The 23836-nt window shown below is 38.0% G+C and overlaps 1 protein-coding gene across 1 annotated transcript in view; it reads left to right on the plus strand.

Annotated features, from left to right (window-relative positions):
• LOC124722229 (integral membrane protein GPR155) overlaps window positions 1-23836 on the plus strand; it is a 160437-nt gene that overhangs the window by 64906 nt on the left and 71695 nt on the right. Inside the window, exons 3-5 of the mRNA XM_047247421.1 lie at window positions 10261-10550; window positions 16082-16371; window positions 18733-18854. Coding sequence (XP_047103377.1) covers window positions 10261-10550; window positions 16082-16371; window positions 18733-18854 — 702 coding nt within the window. The remainder of the gene's footprint in view (window positions 1-10260; window positions 10551-16081; window positions 16372-18732; window positions 18855-23836) is intronic.

The raw sequence follows: 23836 nt of genomic DNA on the forward strand, positions 1-23836 counted from the left end.
CCACAGTATACTCTGTGATGTTGTATAAGGTAACAGTTTCTGGTTTCTTCTCTCCTTGTGCACTCAACATTACTTCAGGTAGTGTGCTAAGAGCAATGACATTCTTATTCTTCTTCACATGTGCATTGCCAGGGTGCACTCTGGCTTATCAGATTTTTCTATAACAATGGCAAAACATAAGTCACAATTGTTGCAGTTTGGGATTTCTGGATGAATCTTGTTCATTGTTTCCTTTAATGACTTTATTGTGAAGTTACTTAGCAAAGGGAAAGGATGTGAAGAAGCTGTCTGTTATCATGTTCTCTCCTTGGTTTAGAAATCGCTCCATTAGATGGCAAATGACATACTGTCCCAATAGCTGGTTGTCTGGTCAGCCTACTTCCTCACCAATCTGTGAAAAGGCAAAACATGTCACTTCTGCAGGTATTCAGAACATGAGTCCATGTTTGTCAGGCTTGTTTGGCATGAACTAAGTAAACCCACTCCTTTCTCTGCTTGGAAGTAATTGCTCATCAGTTGCAATCTTTTCATCAGGACAGTAGTAGTTTTGCATAAACCTGTTCCCTACTTCAGAAATAAGCATGAACTTGTCAGCAGGAAGCATTGAGCTCTGGATGTCTTCTCATTGAGGCAAAGGAATATGATAAGTTCATAGAAAAGGGTCTTTCATCATTTTTATCCCTGATAAAATTAGGCCTATAAGAACGTGGACAAATGTCATCCATGAAAATGCCTTAAATATAAAAAGGACCTCTTGGCATTAGTGATACCAATCATTGTCTCCAATTTCTCCAACATTACAGTCCAAATGGTGTTTTTATTTCATTTTGAGCATATGATTCTGTGTGTTTTTTTAATGATATGCAGCATTGATTCATCAAAAAGAAGTCAGAAGTCAGTGATGATGCGATTATCCACCCAGTGGCAGACAAATGCAGTAGGCCCTCCTCTTTCCTGTAGGACATGCAAAGCAGTCCTTCTTCCAGGTGATGAAATGTTAATGACCACCCTCATTCTGTTCAATCCCTAGCTACCATCTTCTCTGTTATATCAGTTGACTCATGAGACTGTTGTGGAAAGAAATGAAATGGATAGACATTCCTTATGGCAACTCTTTATTAGTCTCTCTCTCTCTCTCTCTCTCTCTCTCTCTCTCTCTCTCTCTCTTTCACTCTTCATTGCAGTTGTCTGTGGTGGGAAATCATCATGTGAACCCAATAAGTCACTTTCTGATTCACTATCTGATTTCTTGAGAATACCAAAAATCTCTTCATTAACAAAACTGCACTGACACAACAAAATTGAAAATACATGTTACAAGGAATAAAAAGGAAAAGGACAGTAAACAGTAACTGGTGAGCTCAGTAACAACAGCAGCACATGAAATATGATTGAAAAGTTACGTCAAATTGTCCAGTGTGGAAACCATTGTGACCGTGTATATCAACATTCAAGACAGTGACTGTTAACCAAAGCAATATCAAAAACAAGTGCTTATATAAATATATTATAAAAAGGAGTTACATAAGGGATCAATCGACTCCTCTCGCTCTTCTAGATAAACAAAGTCTGTTCAAAATAATTCCGGAACTTTGTTCACAAAATTTTTCTACACTTACCTTTTACTTACTGTGCATGGTCTCCTTCAAAATACTCTCCTCCTCAATTGATTAACTGCTCCCAACACCGTTTCCCCTTCCAGAAGCAGTCTTGGTTCACTTCTTGCTGGATTTCGTGAAGTGCCATTGCGAATTTTCTTTTATCTTTTCTATCATTTCAAATATTTGTCCTTTCAATGGGATTTTAATCTTTGGAAGTAAAAAGAAGTCTGCAGGGGTCAGGCCTCGACAGTATGGAGAATGAGGCGGGCCAGTGATTTCATTTTTTGTGCAATAGTCACACACCAACAGGGATGAATGTGCAGGTGCATTATCATAATGTGAGAACCTGAATTGTCTCGCCACATTTCAGGCCGTTTCCTTCTCACATTTTCTCACAGGTTCGCAGCACATCTTGATAATACCATTGATTAACAATTTCTCCCTGTGGCACAAATTCATGATGAACTAATCCTTCAAAGTCAAAGAAACTTATCAGCATGTCTTTGACATTTGATCTGATCTGACTAGCTTTTTTCAGTCTTGGAGAACCTTTCCTACCCATTGTGAAGATTGAGCATTGGTGTCAACATCATGACCATAGACCCACATCTCATCACTAGTTATGATTCTCTTAAAGAACATCTCATTCTCATTTGCATGATCCAAAATCTCTTCACAGATTGCAAAGCGAAGGTCTTTCTGGTCTTGACTGGTGAGCTGTGCAATGAACTTGGTGGCAACACAATGCATTCCAAGATGCTGCATTGTGTATGATCCACCTGAAATGTTTCATTCTTCTGCTATTTCTCTGACAGTCAGTCTTTGATTTGCACGCACAATTTCATTGACATTATTGACAAACATCGTCAGCAGATGTCTAAGGGTGTCCTGAATGAGGGTCATCTTTAACTTCTGTCTGACCATTTTTAAACCGTGTGAACCATTTGTAACACTGAGTACAGCTTAAGCAGTCATCACTGTAGGCTTCCTGAATCATTTGGTGTGTCTCTGTGAAGGTTTTCTTGAGTTTCACGCAAAATTCAATGCAGACATGTTACTCCTCTAACTCTGCCATTTCGAAATTTGCAGACTGTGTGACACAACATTCTACTCAATACAGCACTGAACAATAACGAACAGACATACAGCAGTGAAGCTTCCAGCAGTTGCACATTAAGCAAAGGTGTATGCAGGGATGCCAACTGCATTTCACTCCAACACACCATTGGCACAAAATTACGAATCTTCCAGAATTTTTTGAACAGACCTCGTACTCCATGAAATATTCATGAAATCGTGAAAATTCAGGTTTGGTGGAAAGATGTTAAAAACTGAATTCATTATTTCAGAAATAATGACTGTTAACTCCTTTTGATGTTCTAGTGTTAAATGTGTAAAACTGATTTTTTATTTATGGAATAAAATATAGCAACTATTCCTTTTTAATAATTATTTTTTTATAATGCTATTACCAGTTTTGAAGGCTTATTCCTCTCATCTTCAAATGGTATTAAAAGTATAAAAAGTTGTTTACATATTATAAATATTAGAATCAATTTGGTACTCACCAGTATACACCCAATTTGTTAAGCATCTAAGTGAGAAGAAGTTTATAAAAGTTTGTAAAGTTTGTTGGAAGTTGCTAAGTGCCCTTATTCTCAAATACTGGATGATTAAATTCTGGGCATATCTGTGCCATCAGTCATGTTGCCTCAAGACAAACACACAGTTTCTAACTCCAATACTTTTCTTATTGTGTTACATACTTAACATAAGATTTTACCTTTTAATGAGTAGATTATGACAGGATTCAAATTTTTTAAATTTGGTCAACAAATATTCAAAATATTGAAAATTAAATTTTTCTTGCGCCCTGGAAGCCTTTATAAAAGCAGTCTATAACTCATTTCAGGATAGTCACCTAGTAATATAGGTATTCATATTGTTTTCATGTACATGTTTCAGCCTTGACGTCTCATTTTGTGATAAAATATTTGAATGAATAAGAATGATATGTCATACTCTGTGCATGTTGTTTCCTATGTACTACATAGAAGGAAAATTTGGGAAATGGAAATTCTGATCATTAATAATTACTTTGACTCTGCCTTGCATAAGAAGATCACTGTGTTATTGCCAGTTGTTCTGCTGTGCTGAGTTATAGACAAGGAGAGTAATGTTCGTGATAGAAACAAATAGTCTTGAATGCTGATATGATCTGATTGTTCGACAAGAATGGGGAATGTTCAGTAAGTAATGCAACACATTTTTTTCTGAAAGCTGGTTGGTTTTATTAAGGATTACAATACGCCATATTATTCCCCACTCTTTTTATCTACAAAACCCTATTTCTCAACATAATCTCCATTCAATGTGCTGGCATTATGTCACCTTTCTGAGAGGGCCTGTACATCTGCATGGTAACACTCCACTGATCGATGTCAGAGCCAACGTATTACCACATCAGTAACCTGCCTATCACCCATGTACTGCTTTTCCTGGAATTCATCCTTTATTGGGGCAAACAGATGAAAGTTACAAGGTGTGAGTTCTGGGCTGTAATGTGGATGAAGAAGAACAGTCCACTGAAAATCTGTGAGCTCCTCCCAGGTGCACAGACTTGTCTGAGGCCGTGCATTGTTATGAAGATGATGTTCATTTGCATTTTTATGGTGCTGATCACTCTGAAGTCATTTCTTCTATTTCCGAAGGGCAGCAGAATTGACTGTCAAACCATGAGGAAGGACATCAAACAGAATAACCTTTTCAGAGTCACAGAAGACTGTGACTGTGACTTTACCAGTTGAGGGTGTGCCTCTTAACTTTTTCTTCAGAGGAGAGGCAGTGTGGTGCCACTCCATGGATTGCAGTTTTGTCTGCTGTCCGAAGTGATGAACCTGTGTTTCATTGCCTGTGATAATGTTCAACAAAAAATTGTCATGATCAGCCTCATAACATGAAAGCAATTATGGGCAGATGGTCCTTTGTTGCTCTTTGTGGTCTTCTGTTGAGCGGCAAGGAACCCTGTGGGCACACAACTTTGAGTGCCCCAACTAGTGGACATGTGTGTCAGAACTACCAACAGAGACATCCAGTTGTACAGTGAGATGTCTGATCGTGATCCATCGATCACCGTGAATGAGAGTGTCCACACATTCCAACACTGCAGGAGTCACAAATGTGTGTGGCCAGGCAGCACACGGGTGATTGGACAGGTTTGTGCGACTTTGTTTGGATGATGACAGACATCGCGCAATGTGTCACCCTGCTTTTGTTCATAGCCAGGTCTCTGTAGGCATACTGCAAGCACCTACGAGTATCGGTGATGCTCTAGGTTTCTGGCAAAAGAAACTCTATGACAGCTGTCTGCTTGAAACACATCTCCATTACAGACTACATTTTGAAGGCTGCGCATAGCACTGCCACATATCAGAACTTCATGAAACTGTAGGGGCTGAAGTGGGAATATTCCATGATGCCCCACAACAAATTCCCCATTCTTTCAACCAAAACTGGGCAAGAAAAAAAGTGTTGCATTGTGTGAATGCTCCTCTTTCAAGTCTGTCAGTCCACTGAATCTGAGGCCAAGCTCTGAGTGTGGCTGCTTAAAAAGTTGCGCTGGGCAGTCAAAGTCATAGGCAGTGAGATCTGTGAATTCAGCATCATCTGGTAGAGTGCAAGTGTGCGACCCTGTATTGAGGCAGCAAGTGAGGAAAGAGTGAGCTCACCGGCAGCGAACTGGTGGGGGGTTTAAACGTGCTGTCTCTCACATAACTGTGTGTGGCGTGCAGCACACCAGGTGTGGTTGATGAAGACGCCATTGCTAGTACAATTTTATCTTTAAAACATTTCTGGATATGTAAGAATATGTTCCATGATAATTAATCATAGGCACAGGAGTTCATTGGAATAAAAATAATAAATAAAAAATCACTAATGTAATATGATATTATGCACCCTTTCTAAATATAACACTTTATTGTGTTGTAATTGCTGTTCTGTAGATGTATGTTGCTACTTGTGATGTTTTCAGAAAAAAGTAATTACCATAAAAACAATAATGGATGGTTTATAGTATTCCAGAAAATTTTGCAATATTCATCTTTTTTAAAGTAAAGTATTTTGCAAAAGTCATTTGTTGTCTTATATATGGTAAATTGGGAAATCCCTAGTGGTAATGGCACTGCAGCAAGTAAAGATGTACACAGTTGTGTGTCGTTAACAGTATTATCCAATCCTAAGCACTGTATAGTGATGTGCTCTGTTCCCTGTTATTGTAAATATTCTTTTGAACATGAGTTTCCAGATTCCTACACTGATACATAAGTGTTCCAGATAGTCTCTTCACAGGTATCTACAAGCTACTTCACACTTGGTGACCATAAGTTTGGTTATGCAATGAGCTTGTGGGCCCAGTTAAATAGAATAAGATGTCTCTCAAGGGTGGTGTCACCCCAGTATTATTTATCACATAACTAAATTGTGCTTTCATATTACTTGATGGGTGACTGATAAGAAGTGGGTTAGCAATATTACCTCACAAATTTTGAACTGTGCTATTTACTCACAATAATGTACTGTACCGCTCTCTGGACGAAATGTGGAGATGATATGATGTCAATAATCAATCTTGACTGCACAAATCATGGCTGAAGTGGTGTGCCCACATTTCCATTCATGGCTGGAATAATTGATTAACTGTCTCTGATGCAATGGTTGATACTTGGTGCAACACAGTTGCTGCCACAATGCTTACCATGTACTAATTGCTTGTGCATCTTCAATGAGAATGTGTTGCAGTCTTCTACCACAGTAGCATCAAGCTACCACTCTCCAAATTAGCCAAAGTACAGTACCACTACAATAGCATCTGCGTAAGAGCAATGCATTCAACACTGACCAATGCTCTGTTCTTGAAAATAACAAAACCCTCTCTGCATATTTGGTGCTAGTACCAGGCAGATAAATTTATATTGCAGAGTATTCCCCAACAATTCTAAATTAGTGGACCTACAGGACTACAGGAGCTTCTTCAGAAAAATGATCCTTTCTATATTGAAACATAAAGTATACTGTAGAATAGTAATTGCTGTTTAACATGAATGGTTCCCTACTATGCAGTGCACCTGATGAACTAATGCTTTGAAATTCCTTTTTCTCAGCTACTTGCTTCCTGCAGCAACCATCTGCTCCCAAAACGTGAAATATGAAACATTAACAACATAATCATGAGAATTGTGAGGATACTTAGACCAGATGTGGCTAAAGCATTCACTGATGGATGAAAATTAAATGTGTACATTATGTTGGAAGCACCTTATATTCTCCTGATCTCCAAGCAGAATCCTCATACTATCTGCCTAGTTTTTGTTGTGGTCTTCTGTCCAGAGACTGGTTTGATGTAGATCTCCATGCTACTCTATCATGCGCAAGCTGCTTCATCTCTGAGTAACTACTGCAACCTACATCCTTTTGAATCTGTTTAGTGTATTCATGCCTTTGTCTCCCTCTGCGATTTTTACCCTCTGGACTTCCCTCCAATACTAAATTGATGATCCCTTGATGCCTCAGAACGTGTCTTAACAACCGATCCCCTGTTCTAGTCAAGTTGTGCCATAAATTCCTCTTCTCCCATTATTCTATTCAGTACCACCTCATTAGTCACGTGATCTACCCATCTAATCTTCAGCATTCTTCTGTAGCACTACATTTCAAAAGCTTCTATTCTCTTCTTGTCTAAACTATTTATCATCCATGTTTCACTTCCATACATGGCTACACTCCATACAAATACTTTCAGAAAAGACTTCCTGACACTTAAATCTGTACTCAATGTTAACAAATTTCTCTTCTTCAGAAACACTTTCCTTGCCATTACCAGTCTAAATTTTATATTCTCTCTACTTCGTCACCATCATCAGTTATTTTGCTCTCCAAACAGCAAAACTAATCTACTGCTTTAAGTGTCTCATTTTCTAATCTAATTCCCTCAGCATCACCTGATTTAATTTGACTACATTCCATTATCCTCATTTTGCTTTTGTTGAGGTTCATCTTATATCATCCTTTCAAGACACTGTCCATTCTGTTCAACTGCTCTTCCAGGTCCTTTGCTGTCTCTGACAGAATTACAATGTCATTGGCAAACCTCAATGTTTTTATTTCTCCATGGATTTTAATTCCTACTCCAAATTTTTCTTCTGAACCATGAACCTTTCGGTTGGTGGGGAGGCTTGCGTACCTTAGCGATACAGATAGCTGTACCATAGGAGCAACCACAACAGAGGGGTATCGATTGAGAGGCCAGACAAATGTGTGGTTCCTGAAGAGGGGCAGCAGCCTTTTCAGTAGTTGAAGGGCAACAGTCTGTATGATTGACTGATCTTGCCTTGAAACATTAACCAAAACGGCCTTGCTGTGCTGGTACTGCAAACGGCTGAAAGCAAGGGGAAACTACAGCCGTAATTTTTCCCAAGGGCATGCAGCTTTAGTCTCTGTCTTAGAATATGTCAATGGTTACACTAAAAGCAGTGGCTTTCGTTGCAAGTTCTCCAATTTACAGGGCTGCTGGAACTAAATGATATGCTTATCGTATCTGACTCATTAAGTGTGCTATTGACTTTCACCACTCCAGCAAAAAGGTTAGATGACACTCTTCATTTGATCAACATGATGCAGAAGGCAGTGGACTACAGTGGTATGGAACTTTGGTGAATTTCCTCTGGGTACCAGAACATCAAGGCAGTTAAGAAAATGAGTACATTAATATTGTTGCATGAAAGCCGCGTGCTTAAGCCCTACTGCAGTTCAACAGATCACATCCCTAAACTTAAATCAAGGGCATGTGGCATGTGTAGAGAGGAGTGGATGGAAACACTACAGTGTAGTGTGTGCTGGTACTTTAATCAGCAACGAATTTTCTCCAGGTCATGTTTTATGGATTGGATATGTTTTAAATTGCACCTAATATCAGTCACAAGAATGTGATGCCTTCATAGGAACTTCCTCAGTCACCTCCATGATGTAGGCATGAGAGATGTCCCAATGAGTTTCTGCGACTCAACGTAAGAAGATTATTTAAATCCATTTTTGTATGAAGACATTGCTATTACCGAGTCACTTTGGGACAGAGAATTGTGTGACCTCCTCCTCCTCCTCCTCCTCCTCCTCCTCTTTTTTTAATGTCTTATCTGAAAATTACCATAAGCAGTTAGAGAACTGACTCATGAGGGTATCATCTTAGATCTGCTGGTTACAAACAGGCTCAAACTTTTCAACTCATTTCATGCAGAACAGGGAATCAGTGATCGTAATGCCATTATAGCATCACTGGCTGCATTGTAAATAGAAAGTTAAAGACATGTAGGAGGCTCAGTAAGTGTATAACAGATTTCAGATTACCTGATCAGTAACATCAAACATTTATCTTTTTGTTGAGATAAATGTACAGATATTAAGATTATTGTACAGTATCTCAGACAGGTATGTATTGAGCAAAAATTGTGAGGCCTGGGAAAGGCCCACTGTGTTCTGACAGCTTTGTTAAAAAGCTGTTTCAGATGCAATGAGAGCTTCGTTCCAGGTTCGGTCTTGGCTGTACAGAGTGTACATAAAGTATGGGAACACTTTCAATTATTTATTACACTAGAACTAAACATTGTACGGATGTCATACGTATAGCATTTTGAAGAGAAACTCTGAAAGTTTTTTTTTTTAAACATACGATATGCGAACCCGGCAGACGTCAATACAGTAATCGAATTCTAGCCGTATCCGCCCAACATGGCATCGTCGACTGTGGCAGTCGCTTCCTGTATCCTCTCTCAGAACTCTGCTACATCATGTGGTAGGGGCAGTACATACACGAGATCTTTAACGTGTTCCCACAGAAAAATGTCACACGGAGTGAGATCCGGTGTTTTTGTCAAACTCCAACACACAGAATGATATCTGTACAATTTTTGGTTCTTGTGCAATAAATAATTGAAAGTGTTCCCACACTTTATGTATACCCTGTGTAGCCAAGACCCTGTAAACAAACAAAAACTGAATGAAGCAAAAATTAACATAAGTTGAACTGCGCATGAAGTGTTTAATGAACTCAAAAGTAAAATTCTATCTATCAAATTCCTGAAAAGTTTTAGTTGTACGTTAAATCAGTAAATGGATTAAAGCCGTATGTCAAGAGTCTCAGTGACCATAGTGGCACCGAAGCACAGGATGACAGGGAAAGACCAAAATACTGAATTCCTTTTTCTGAAACTGTTACACTGAGAAAGATCATGTTGAAATCCCTTCTTTCAATCATAGTATGACTTTCAGAATGACAGATATTGAAGTAAGTGACCACAGAACAGCAAATCTGGACCACATGGGATACCTATACAGTTCTATGTACAGTATGTGAAAGTACTTGATCTTCTTCTATTAGCAATCTACTGTAGGTTGCTTGAGGGACAAAGAGTTCCTAGTGAGTAGAAAAAAGTGCAGCTCCTTCAAGTCTTCAAGAAGAGTCATCAAATCAAAGACAGTTAATCTTCTTATACCAAATGTTTTGCTACCTGTCGATAATTGATTGTTGTATATGTTCCATTGAATGCTTCCTTTGTTTCATTAGTTTGGTCTTGTTCTGTATCTGTTTCATATCTTGTTGTTCCAGGTATATTGCAGGACGGCAGAATTTGCTATCCCAGGCAGAAACTAAAGGGTTGGATGCGTTTGTAAGAGTTTTCTCTTTGCCAGCTCTTATATTTCTGTCTTTAGCAGAGCTTGACCTCCGTACAGTGAACTGGACGTTTTTATTGTCAATACTGGTGGCAAAGAGCATTGTATTTTTATTAGTAGTTATCATCACATTACTTATTAGTCGTCCTGTGAACCCTGCACGGGCAGGGCTCTTCGCCATCTTTTGTACACAGAGTAATGACTTTGCAATTGGCTATCCGATAGGTAAGTTTTATTTTTAGTGAAAGCTAATATTTTAATTATAAATGTAGATTTTTGACTGTTGTTCAGTGTATGAATGGCCTGCAACAATGAGTTGTGAGGGTGACAATGTGTCATTGAGAATGTACTACCAGAATTAGGTGATGAGTAGTTCTTGTGAACTTATTGTAAATGTATTTTTGAGTCTCTGAAGAGAGAGATTGTGTGGGAGGAAACCTGACACTTTTAGTGATTCTGATTGTCTCAGTCTGTAATTCAAATTTCTTATGCACGCTTTTCAGCTGTTCTTATCATCTAAATTTCTAAGACCTCATCCTCCAAACCACCCTTGTCACTGTCTTCTTCCATATTTTTCTGGGATGTTACATCAGGGGTGGCCAAGATTTTGGAGCGCAGGCCAGAGCGCACAGCCATGCTTATCATTTCCCCCCGCTGCCACACCATGCCATCTGAGCGTGAGGAGGGGGAAGAGGGGAAAACAGCGAATGTGCCACATTTAAATGGCAGTGCCGTCGCTTTTATATTTCACATTTCTCAACAACATAGATCACAAGTTTTCAGTATTAATGAATTACTTTTGGCACACTGAAGACATATTATAATTTTTACCTGATACCAACTATCAGCATACACAAACACAGACAATTTAATAGAGTTTTGCACTCAAGTTGCCACATAATTGTGATTTATTAGCTTCATAATTGAAAAACAGTCTTTCACACAAATTTATTGGTCAAAATATTATAGCACTCTTGCCACCTCATTTTGGAGACTTGGAAAATCTACTTGAGGAAAGCAGTGTAGACGTCCTGGAGAGTTTTAACGTGAAAAGATTTGTCATTGCAACTGAAATTACCTCACAGGTCAGTCAGTTACATCTGCATGTGCACAGGGTGCTTTCACCTGAAATGACAAATGGTCTCGAAAACAGCTCGATAACAAGTGTAAGACTGACAGTGTCCTCAAAACCTTCATAGAATTGTCCTTTTAAATCCTGCAAGGTCACAGTGAATTTTCAAACCTCACGCTTTCTGTAATGCCAGTGAGTTTAGGGAACTGGACTGTATTCTACAATATGACTTTCTTTTTAAATGCGTCCCTATCCAGTCAGAAAGAAGAAAACTTGCAGTGTTTTACTGTGGGCAATATGTGGTCAAGTCTACTTAAAATGCGAAGTCTGCAATCCATTCCCGATATTTTAATTTTTGTTCCTCCACTCCTTTTTCCTTTATAAATTCAACAATAGTGAGTTTGGAATCAAAAAATCATTACAGGCATGCCTGCTGACTTAATAAATGTACTTTGCAGTAATATATGAAGTTTCCATACTCTTCTTTTATTTCTATTGAAAACTGTTGCAACTGATGATGGAATAATGGGTGAAACTTAAGGAATTTTACTATTCATACCACCAGTTTCTTCAAATGCTCCATGCCTGCAAATTTAGCACAAAGTACTTCTTGTGGTACAGAACAATGAACCCCATCTGTCGATCATTGTAATTTTGTGCTCTTTCATTGTCATCTAAATGTTTAAATTCTCTCTGCGTGGTACTATAATGTCATTTCATAGCAAATAAGCAGTAGCCGTTGCTTACGGTGTTGTTCCCATTCATTTTCAAAGAATATGAGAATAGATCACTAGACTGCCTCTTTTTGTGCAAACAGTCACTAGACCTGAGAATGTCCTTCATACCATGAACAAATAGCAAAAATTAAACAGCACTGCCACCATAGTTCTGCTGAACTAGTAGAGTTGTGCCACCCAAAAAATGCCGCATCGCAATGTTAAATGAAATGTTGTGCTGTTCTGGGTACTTCTGAGAAGGACCAAGCAAACCTGAGTGACAGACTGGGCCTTAGCATGCCTACGGCCTCCACACGCTGCACACATGAAATCTGGCATGCTGTGGTCAGCCCTGTGTTACATTTAGTTTGTGGAGAGTTAAAAGGGAGAACCATTTGAACTTTGGTCTGTTTAATCATTAGGCAGGGATATGAAAACCTCTGTGAGCTGATTGAATATCAGGCATCCAGTGTTTTCAGAGTGTGATATTCATTAGCTGCTGAAATAGCTGGAAAGGATTTAACCAAGTTACAAAATATAATAAATCGGTTGACGCTGTATGTTTGGACAGTGTCTGCATTTGCTTGGTGATCCAGTGCAGCAGCAGATCAAGAAAAGCAAAGAGAAGTTCAGTAGCTAGGAGAAATTTCAGGTGGAAATTGAGAAAGGCTTTGGAGGAATCAGCAACAAGTTTACTAGGCAGTAGAACAACTGAAGTAGAGTTGAGGAGGAGAATACAATGTCATGTAGATATTTGGATCCGTGCCACTTGGTGAATCCTAATTTAGTGGAAGCTGATGAAATTTCTTTGGTGCATGGAGTAATATTGATAGCAACTCTTAACCAGAGAAATTTCAGCTTGTCGAGCCATTGCTCTTGCGAGGGTATTGTGTGTGAAATGGTGTCTTCTAAAACAAGACACAAACCCCTCCAACTTCTGCTGCCTCTAGCCAGTGAGCCTCATATCTGTATGAAGATTGATATGAAAGTCTATTGGTTTAGTAAAAGTCACACTGTCTACTGATTTATATCTCTATACATGTTGAAGAAGTAGAGATCTTACACAATTCAGAGAATGGGGTCATCTGAGAATAACAAATGAAAATTCTTCCAGGAAAGCATAGTGGCCCTCACAGAATATTATGAACAAGGTAGTGTTGTCATGACTAATTAGCAGCATGTGACTCATTCTATAAAGGTATCAAAGATTTTATAGTTGTACAGGGTGGTAACTGCTCAACTATAGGTTTAGCATCAAGAAAGATTTTTTTGAAGCGTGATTCACAGTACAAGGAGGATCCTCATGCGTGATTTGGTGCTGAATGATAATCTTCATATCTGACATCTCTCATATTATGTTGAATATGAAATGTATGTATATCATTCTTCATAACTTTATTGAATCAGGATCTCAATTGTAACTATGAAATAGACTTTAAAATGCTGTGACATTATTCAGAATTATTCATTGTTTTTTTGTGAATTTCTTTAGTGTTTCTTGTCAAGGCACATTTTGGGATTATCCCATCATCTCATGACCTGATAAGTAAGCAAAATCTCTTTCTTACATATGGTAGATGTTACGAGTGTCTCTACTGGTAATTACAATAAAGCAACAGTCAAGTGTTTCCAGAATGAGATTTTCACTCTGCGGCAGAATGTGCACTGATATGAAACTTTCTGGCAAATTACAACTGTGTGCCGGACTGAGACTCGTACTCGGGACCTTTGCCTTTCGCGGGCAAGTGCTGTACCAACTGAGCTCCCCAAGCACAATTCACGCCCCGCCCTCACAGCTTTACTTCCACCAGTTCCTCGCGGGCAAGTGCTCTACCGAGTCTTGGTCCGGCACACAGTTTTAATCTGCCAGGAAGTGTCAGTCAAGTGTTTTATTGTAATGACTCTTGTAACATCTACCATATGGAAAAAGAAATTTTGCTTGCTTATCAGGTCATTGGATGATGGAATAATCCTGAAACACGTCATGACAAGAAGCAATAAAGAAATTCACAAAAACAGTGAATAATTCTGAGCAACCTTGCAGCATTTCATAATTACTATGATAATTGTTGCATTCCTCTTTCAGAATTTCCAATCCAGATTGGGTCTCATTTGCATTCTTATGTTTCATCAGATACCAGATTCTGCCTTTCACGTTGTGAATGTCTAAATTGTGAACACGTAGTTATGGATAAGTTTTCCAAGGACATACTATTTCTAAATCACTAGAAATACATTAGTCATTATATTATCACTTTTTCATGATTTTATGCTTTTATGGATGCACCGCACTATTTAGAAAAAATTACGCATGCCATTTTTATTTATATGTTTCAGTTTGAAAGCTATGATGATAGATTTATTTGTTTGAACAAAAATATGTTAAGAATAGTACTCAGATAAGGGGAGTTTTAGTGTGTATTTTAGCTCTATATTTTGCATATCTAATCAATTAAGACTAATGATAGAATTTTTTTCGTATTATGTCAGACATAATTACAGAACATATGTTAGCTAATGTAATTATGCACCTAAGTAATGTAATGATTGTCAAATATATACAAGGGTCACTCCAAAAGAAATGCACACTATTTTTGTAAAAATAAAGTTTTCATTCTGCATGTGTGAAAGTTTCACAGTGTGTAGATACATCCTTCCCACTTGTTTTCAAACTTAGTTCAACCTGTTCCTGTGAGTGGTGCCGTCACAGCATGTCTTCAAGATGGCTGCTACACTTGACGTTCGTCAGAAGCAATGTGCTCTCATAGAATTCCTGTGCTGTGAAAATGAGACAGTGGGAAACATCCACAAGAGATTGAAAAACATGTATGGAGACGCTGCTGTCGATCACAGTACAGTTAGTCGGTGGGCAAGCAGGTTACGTGATTGTCCTCGCAGCGGCAGGCCTCATACTGCACACACTACAGACAATGTGCAGAGAATTGACGAATTGGTGACTGCTGATAGACGCATCACAGTGAACGAATTGTCACGCTACGTTGGGATAGGGGAAGGAAGTGTTTGCAGAACACTGAAAGTGTTGGCGTTAAAAAAGGTCTGTGCCAGGTGGGTTCCCAGGATGTTGACAGTGGCTCACGAAGAAACAAGGAAAACAGTATGCAGCGAACATTTGGAACAGTACGAGAATGGTGGGGATGAATTTCTTGGATGAATTGTGACAGGTGATGAAACATGGCTCCATCATTTTTCACCAGAGTCGAAGAGGCAACCAGTGGAATGGCATCATGCAAATTCACCCAAGAAAAAAAAAATTCAAAACCACACCTTCTGCTGGAAAAGTAATGGCTATGGTGTTTTTCGATTCCAAAGGACTCTTGCTTGTGGACTCATGCCAAGTGGAACCACCATAAATTCTGATGCATATGTGATGACACGAAGAAACTTCAAGCTCGACTGAGTTGTGTTCGACCACATCGGCAAAAGCAGGATGTTTTGCTGTTGCATGACAATGCACGGCCACATGTCAGTTAAAAAACCATGGAAGCGATGACAAAACTCGGATGGACAACACTGAAACACCTGCCTTACAGTTCTGACCTGGCTCCATGTGACTATAATCTCTTGGGGAAACTGAAATACTCTATTCGTGAACAAGGTTTGAAGATGATGACTCCCTTGTGCTCACTGCCAAACAGTGGCTCCAACAGGTTGGTCCAGAATTTTACCATGCGGGTATACAGGCGCTGGTTCCAAGTGGCATAAGGCAGTTGAGAGGGATGGAAATTATGTGGAGAAACGAAAATGTTATTCCTAAGGGATGTATCTACACACTGTAAAACTTTCAAACATGTAGAATAAAAGATGGATTTAAAAAAAATAGTGTGCATTTCTTTTGGAGTGACCCTCGTAAAAGTAATTGTGATACTGTTGTTTGAATAGCCCATTCACCAGTTTAACTTCGTCTTATAAAAGTACATTAGCTGATTTTTAATTTCTAATCTTTTCAGTGGCAGCCCTGTATTCGAATGTACACCCTGAATATGCCAGTTATCTGTATTTGATGGCACCCATATCCTTAGCAATTTTAAATCCTATAGGATTTATCTTAATGGAAATTGGAAGACACAATAGCACAACATCGTCTGAACTATTTCAGCAGCATAGTAAAATATATTTGATTCTGTCTGTTGCAAGGAGCATTATGTGCAACCCCATTGTGTTTATGACCATCTTTGGAATCATTGGCAACTTGATATTTGATCACCATTTGCCATTAATTATATCTGGCTTATTAAAGGTATCAGATACTACATTATTGATACTACATTATTATTAATTGCTGTAATGATTGCATCTTTAATAAAAATTGTGTGTGTGTGTGTGTGTGTGTGTGTGTGTGTGTGTGTGTGTGTGTGTGTGTGTGGTGGGAGGAGGAGGGGGGGGGGGGGTTACATGCTTTTTCTCCACATCCTCTGTTTTATTTCAAGTTTAGTTCCCATTCTTCAAGCTCTTGATTGCCTTCACTTCATTATCACAAGTGTGATCTCTTGTTAATCCATTGTTGCTTGTGTCCATCCCCCCTCCTCCCAATGCATTTATTCCCTGCTTTGTGTCTGGTTTTCAGTTATCTAGAATTTATTTAAGTTTGTCATGAGATTTGTAATTTCGGCAGTTAGATTCTGTATGAAAATTTTGTGAAACTCTAATGCTTGTTGTTCATGAAATCAGGTGAACATTGAGAAAGACTGTTAAATGTTAACAAGTACAGCAGAATAACAAATAATAAACATTTTAATCTTCCAAAATCATGGAATAATAATTGGTAGCTATGTCAAATTCATTCTTTTACATTCCAACAGTTCATGTGGTATTTTGGACCAGATTGAATTAAAATGTGTGAAAATTTAGCGTGTAGAATCTGTCTTTTTTTCTAGTAGCTATTGGAATGGCTTAACCACTCAGAATATTAATTAAGGTGGCATTTTCACTTTATCTTTGACATGACCAGTACAACTCAAATACTGTATTGTATTCATTCTGTAAACAGTCATTCTAAAGTGTGTACTAGTAACTTCTAAAGAAAGAGGTCTGTGATGAAAGCCACAGTTACTATTGTTCTACTGCCTACATAAATTGTTGATCACAAGAGGCAAGGAACACGCTGGCTTTGGAGTGAAGAATATGAATTACTGCTTTGTTGTGGTTTCAAAGAATTTGAGAAAGCTTTAGCTTCAGTTTCAATTAAATCTGCACTAACAGCCCTCCAGGATCAGGATATTTATTCAACTTATGTTAGTATACTTCATTTGTGCGGCCATGATAGCACATCCATTAGACTTTATCAGGAGTGTAAGAAATTCGGAATTGGAAGAGGATCCAGTCGGGGAGACTTTGTATACCAAAACTAATCTCTGTGGTCCTAGAAGTAGTTTCCTGATCCTTGAAATGGGAGAGTGAAGAAAAATACATGTTAATGGAACATAACTGAACCACTTTCATTTTAGTGATGACATTGTATTATTTGCCCCAAGTTCGGATAAACTTCAACAATAAATGGAAGGACTTAATGCAGCCAGTTTTAAAGTAAGCCTGATAGTCAACTATAGGAGCATTACAGTAATATAATGTGAACACAATGAAAAGAAAGTTATGCAAGTAAACAGTGAAGTCATAGAACCAGTTGACAAATTTCTTTACTTATGATAATTCGAGATGTGTGGATGGACATCAAAAGAAATGAACAGAAGAAGAAAAATGACTTTGTATGCTTTTGGTAAATTATTAGTACTCAAAGTGAAGCTTCTGATGTGTCTGAAAAGGAAAGCTGACAATCAGTATGAATTACCGATTTTGACTTATGGCAGTGAGGTATGGAACTGTAATGTGAAAACAATTCAACAACTGAGAGTTGTGAGAAGTATAGATATTCATGTAGGGGGCAATGGCAGGAGACATTCAAGGACACAAATGTGTCATATCCCAAATATGTGAGTGGAATTCATAATTATGACTGTAATTTCAATGAAAAGGGCATGAGTGGGACATACAGTTACGCAAAATGATGGTACATGACTAACAAAGTGCTCTTCTTGATTCCAAGACATAAGAAAATTATACGATGACAGTGTAATAGAAGACAGATGACATTAGAAAAGATTCAGAAGCAACATAGATGGGTATAACTGAAGACCATAATGCCTGGAAACGTCTGGGGAGGCATGTCAAATATGGTTGGTGGTGGTGAAAAGCCTGGGATAAAATATAAGTATGTATGTGTGACTAGATAACTTCTGTAGAAGACGTACTGAGCAGCGGAGAGATATGTGTACACATACACTCGTGTACATACACGTGCATAAATGAAACTCATCCATGCCAGTCAAACTATCAGGCATTTTGCACAAGAAAAGGGTTGAAAGCTAGTAGTCCACATAGGTATTGCTTGTTCACTGAATTACTGGGTAAACGAAGTACTTAACTATGAGGCATTAAGTCTCCTGATGAAGTATCAAGTTAGTAGCTACTGCTGTGTACTTTTGGGATCTTCAATGGGAGAAAGCCTGTGACACAAAGTCAGTGTTTTCATATTTTCTAGTTGAAAGCTATAATTTACCTTTTTTGCTATGCTTTCATACTGATTTCTGTTATTGTTTGACAGGTATTGGGTTCTGCATTTACTGCTGTGGCATTGTTTTCACTTGGATTGCGGATGGTTGGAAAAATGCATACTTTAAATGGTTCATCACTTCTTGTGCCTGGAGTTCTTATTGCTGTGAAATTGTAGGTAGCAACTGAGTATGAAACTATTTTTTGAATTTTCATTTCAAGAAAAAAACATCTCATTCATTACCATAGTAGTCAGATTATTGCTGTGTAATGTGGTGTATTTTGAAGATCGTAGAAGCTTCAGGTAGGAAGTTCTGAAATGCAAATGTTATTTTTTCATTTTATCATGATAAGTATATTGTGGCCACTATTTGGATATTTATTTAACATATTTTTGAGGTATAGAATAATTACTGTATTCATCCATAGGCTACTTGGATATCTTGGATTGTTGAATATTATTACTCTCTCAGTCTGAACTGCTGGAGATGGCAGTCATGTGTGCATGAGGTGTGCTTGCTGATTTGAATGAATGTGTGTATGTGATTCCTTTTCTGAAGAAGACTTTGGCTGAAAACTAAATGTGTAACAGTTCTTTCGTTGTGCCTGTCTGCAACTCACTGTGTCATCTTTGTGGTGAGTAATAATCGATCCTTTTCCCCGTGCTGTTGATATTCCGTCCTGAAGTCTCCATTGTTTTATCAGTATATTAAGGTCTTTTTGAGTAAAAGTTTTAGTTTGATACAGCCCTTGTGTAATGCATGAGATGTCTGACATGCCTTTCACACTAGTTCATAGCGTTTTATCAGTCTGTGAAGTATGTAGTGAATCATTCTATTATGAGGAGACTTGGTTCATGTGGCCCCACAGCACTACCAGACAGTGAAAGCTGCCAAAATCAGTTATTGAAATAAAAGTCTTGTTTTTTTTTGTTTCATAATGCCAGACTTTGTCCAAAAATTACAATTTACTTCATACAATTTGTGATGTATCTCCTCCATAACTGATAACTCAATAAATAGTTCTGTGATGAAATGCTGATCACACCTTTTGCACCATTTTCCTGTTTCTATTTCGCTCAACAGTGCAACCATTATTTGTTAGACTGTATTACCCATTTATAATGGGCACACTCTCATAGGTCTCTGTAAGGAAGCATAATGCAGTGCTCTGAATGTGTCCATTTCCTCAGCGAGGGAAGTAAGCTGCTGTAGACTAGCCTAACATTATATAGGGGTTCCACTCAAACTTCCTTGATTTCAAGGACCCAGGAGAGAAAAACCACAGTAGATATGACAATGAAAAATGCACCACATTGTAGAGCATCTCAAAGAATTTATATTTCCACGTCAGAAGTGCCAAGTATTGTCGCCAGACTGCAGCATGGTCACATTAAGTGAAAATGGCGACTCCACAGCAACGCGCGCAAGCAGTAGTGCGGTTTGCAGAAACAAAATCGCTGATTACTGTGCAAAGAAATTATTGTCGTGTGTATGAATGTGATCCACCTGATGTGAAAACAATTAAGGAATGGTATAGGAAGTTTCTGGCAACAGGAAGTGTTCTGAAACATTCTGGTGGTGCATGCTACGGAGTTTTCCAGAGATAGTGGAGGACATCAGACAAACGTTTCTCAGAAGCTCACTTAAGTCAATTCGTCAATCATCTAGGCAACTTGATGTACCTTGATCAACATTGCATCTTGTAGTTCACCAGCGGCTTTGTACGTGTGCTTACGAAGTGCAAATTTTGCAACATCTGACACCAAACGACAAACAACGCTGGCAACAATTTGCTGCGGATATGCTGCAGCATATTGATATGGATGCCAGCTTCCTGGAAAGGTGTTTATTCTCAGATGAGATCAGGAAGGGTTAACAGGCATAATGGTTGGATTTAGGGTTCGCAAAATCCGCACCTTGTCATTGAAATGTTTGTGGTAGCCTTAAACTAAATATTTGGTGTGGGCTAATGCATGACAGGATTGCCGGACTGTTGTACTTTGTGGAAAAAGCAGTGAATGTTGGAGCAGTTTGTTTACCCTCAGATACAAGTCTTGCAACCCAACATAATTTTTCAACAAGATGGAGCTCTGCCACATTGGTCAACGGCTGTTCACAAGTTCCTGGATAGGAAATTTCCCAATCGTGTGGAGGACCCATTGCCTGGTCACACGTTCACCTAACATTACGCCGCTTGATTTCTTCATGTGGGGATTCATGAAGGAGCGCGTGTATGTGACCAAAGTGGACGATATTCCTACATTGTGACATCAACTCATAATGCGATTGCAACAATGACAGAGGAAATGTTACAACGAACTTTCCAAGAAATTGAATATAGACTCAATATTCTTCGTACTACTAATGGTTCACATGTAGAGGTGTATTGATGATAAATAAATAAATTCTTTGAGATGCTCTACAATGTGGTGCCCCTTTTTCATTGTCGTATCTACTGTGTGTGTGTGTGTGGTGTTTTTTTTTTTTTTTTTTTTTTTTTTTTTTTTTTTTTTTTTTTTTTTTTTTTTTCCCCCCCCCCACTGTCTTTGAAATCAGGGAGGTTTAAGTGGGACACCCTGTATACTGTTATTATACAATATAATCTGCTTTACTCTGTTAGTTGTGACATTCCCCCCACCTGTTATGCTCTTGGTTCAACATGTCTTGAAGTCTCGTTATCTTGAAGTCTTTGAAATAATATCCTGAAAACTGACTTTAGTGCCAAATGATTCACAACTCACAAAAATTGAAGTTAAGGGGTTCTTTTCTGCTTTATTCGCATTTTGAAGATTTTGATGGCCAGTTCCAGTTGTACAGTACACTTTTTTGCTGGTAAAGAGAATCACAATTATTCTTTTGTAATCTTGTCTACTATTTAATAATTCCGTTTTAATGCAGTAACAAAGTATTCAGTGAACATCATAGTGATAACTTGACAAAGTGGCAATACCACACAACAGACGCAGTGCACACATTATTGTCATGTAGAAAGTTGACACACAATTAAAATATCCAGTATGTATGTTTCTGAAACAGTCACATTTAGATATTGTGTGTTTATTACTGCACCTGAGATTTTAAGATACACAGATGTTATATGGTTATTTGATGATCACGGATCTTTACAAGTGAGTAAAACAAAGATGTTAAGTGGGTTAAGTGGTTGCTAATCTCACACAGATTCTTTACTCAATCTGATATAAAGATGCTGCATGATTGCCTGCCAGTTGCAGACTGGCGATTTTGGGTGGAGTGGGCTATTTAAAGAGTGCCATATAAATTTTTCTTAATCTCAGAAATTACATAACATTTTGAAAACCTGCTCGGTTAGACCTTGCTGCTTTGAATGGATTTTATGAAAAATGTTGAAGAGTAATAAATTATAAAAGTATATAGAACCATCTTATGCTTGCATGTTGGGAGTACCCTCATTAGAGTATGACATCCATCTTGAAAATAATTTTACATTATGCTAAATTATCCAAAGTCTTAATGGATAGCCTAAGTAATTAGTGATTGGTGTCATCTGATTTGGAAAAAAAAAAATTAGAGCAACAAAAGTGCAGTGTCAAAGTTCAGAATCTAGCAGACATGTAAGCAAAATATGACATGAAAGATGTAGCTCCTTAACAACTTAATTGTTAATTATCTTGGAGGTTAATTAGTTCCATGCAAAATAAAATGTGTTACTTTATAGTTGGAATGGAAATCTTTATAATGGTATATGTCATTTTATCCAAATATGCTTATTAGCTCGCAATTTTTTTCCATTATGTACTGTAGTAAAACTTTCAGTTAGCCATAAATTTTAATTAATTATGTTCCAATGAAAACTGTATATCTTACTGAAATCAGTAAATCCAAATTAATCATATGAATAGTAAATTTAAATGGAACTTTGCCTAAATAGTAATTTGAAATATTTGTGTATTTGTTATATATTTTGTGTGTAACTGTATTAAAGATAAAATGAAAAATCAGGAAAAAATTTAGTTATAAATAGGAGCAGAAGACATGAGAGATGGACAGTTTCCAACGTCCTATGTCTTATTGTCTTGTGTCAGTGACATGCACATGCTGAGAATGTGAGTACATAATTTCAGGCTGTGGGAGTCTGCACTGATGGTAATCTGACCAAGGTAGTTACCCATTACAGTTTTGCAGGTAAAACTGTATTTCTCTACCTTCCATTGATGATGGGCAGCACAACTTCATCCAGTGTTGAGACGTATGTATTGACCCTCTGTTCAGATCTGTTTGTTGGGAAGTGAGTGAGCCTGCAGAAATCATGAACTATGTACTGTCCATGTGGAAAGAAAAAATATATAAAGTGATATATGAAGGTATTTAGAAGGCTACTGAATATTTCAGTAGACAGTGTGTTTGTAGTTTGTGAAGCCACTGAAAAAGCAAAAGATTATATAGATGTAAATTTCGGGTTCTGACTCTTAACAGAAGTGCTGAAAACACACAGGAACAGTCTAAACCACACTGAAAGTTCATTTAAAATGCTCACATATGTTTTAAACATGGTAGACATCTATTGTTAACAATAACTAAAATTTCATTTATTTTTGACAAATAATTCCTGCACTAGAGAAATTTATGCTGCATCCCTGTATCGGTTTACCACGTAAACTATTACCAGTAGGCTAGGCACAGTGTCAGAAACTACCAACTTGAAAGGTTATTTCACAATCACCTAATGCATTGTATCATCTAGTAGAAATTACACAACAAAACATGTAACCTTCTGGTAATCAGAGCTTTGTAATAGTGACCACGAAAAGGTGTAGTATTTTGGAAATCTTAAGTCCTTGTCAGGGGGTAGAGAAAAAGACATGTAACATATGAGATGCAATCAATAAGTTTCCAGAATTGTTTCAGAGCAAAGTGTGTAATACTGTCACATCAAAGGCTGCGATTGCAGTGGCACCAGCTTTGATGGATTCCAGTGATAACCAAGATCGAGTGAAGATGGCCGAGCATTTCAAATCACTATGCCAGTGCATGTGTGGTCACAATGCAGCCAATCTTATTCTCGAAATGCGCAGACTTTGGAAGACAATTGGTGAAATTCAAATCAGTTTGTTTTCTTCAGTAGAATTGGCCAACGCTCTCACAAACAAAATATGGACTGTGAGAAACCGGTAA

Source organism: Schistocerca piceifrons, chromosome X (genome assembly GCF_021461385.2).
Source record: "Schistocerca piceifrons isolate TAMUIC-IGC-003096 chromosome X, iqSchPice1.1, whole genome shotgun sequence".
Lineage (NCBI taxonomy): Eukaryota > Metazoa > Arthropoda > Insecta > Orthoptera > Acrididae > Schistocerca > Schistocerca piceifrons.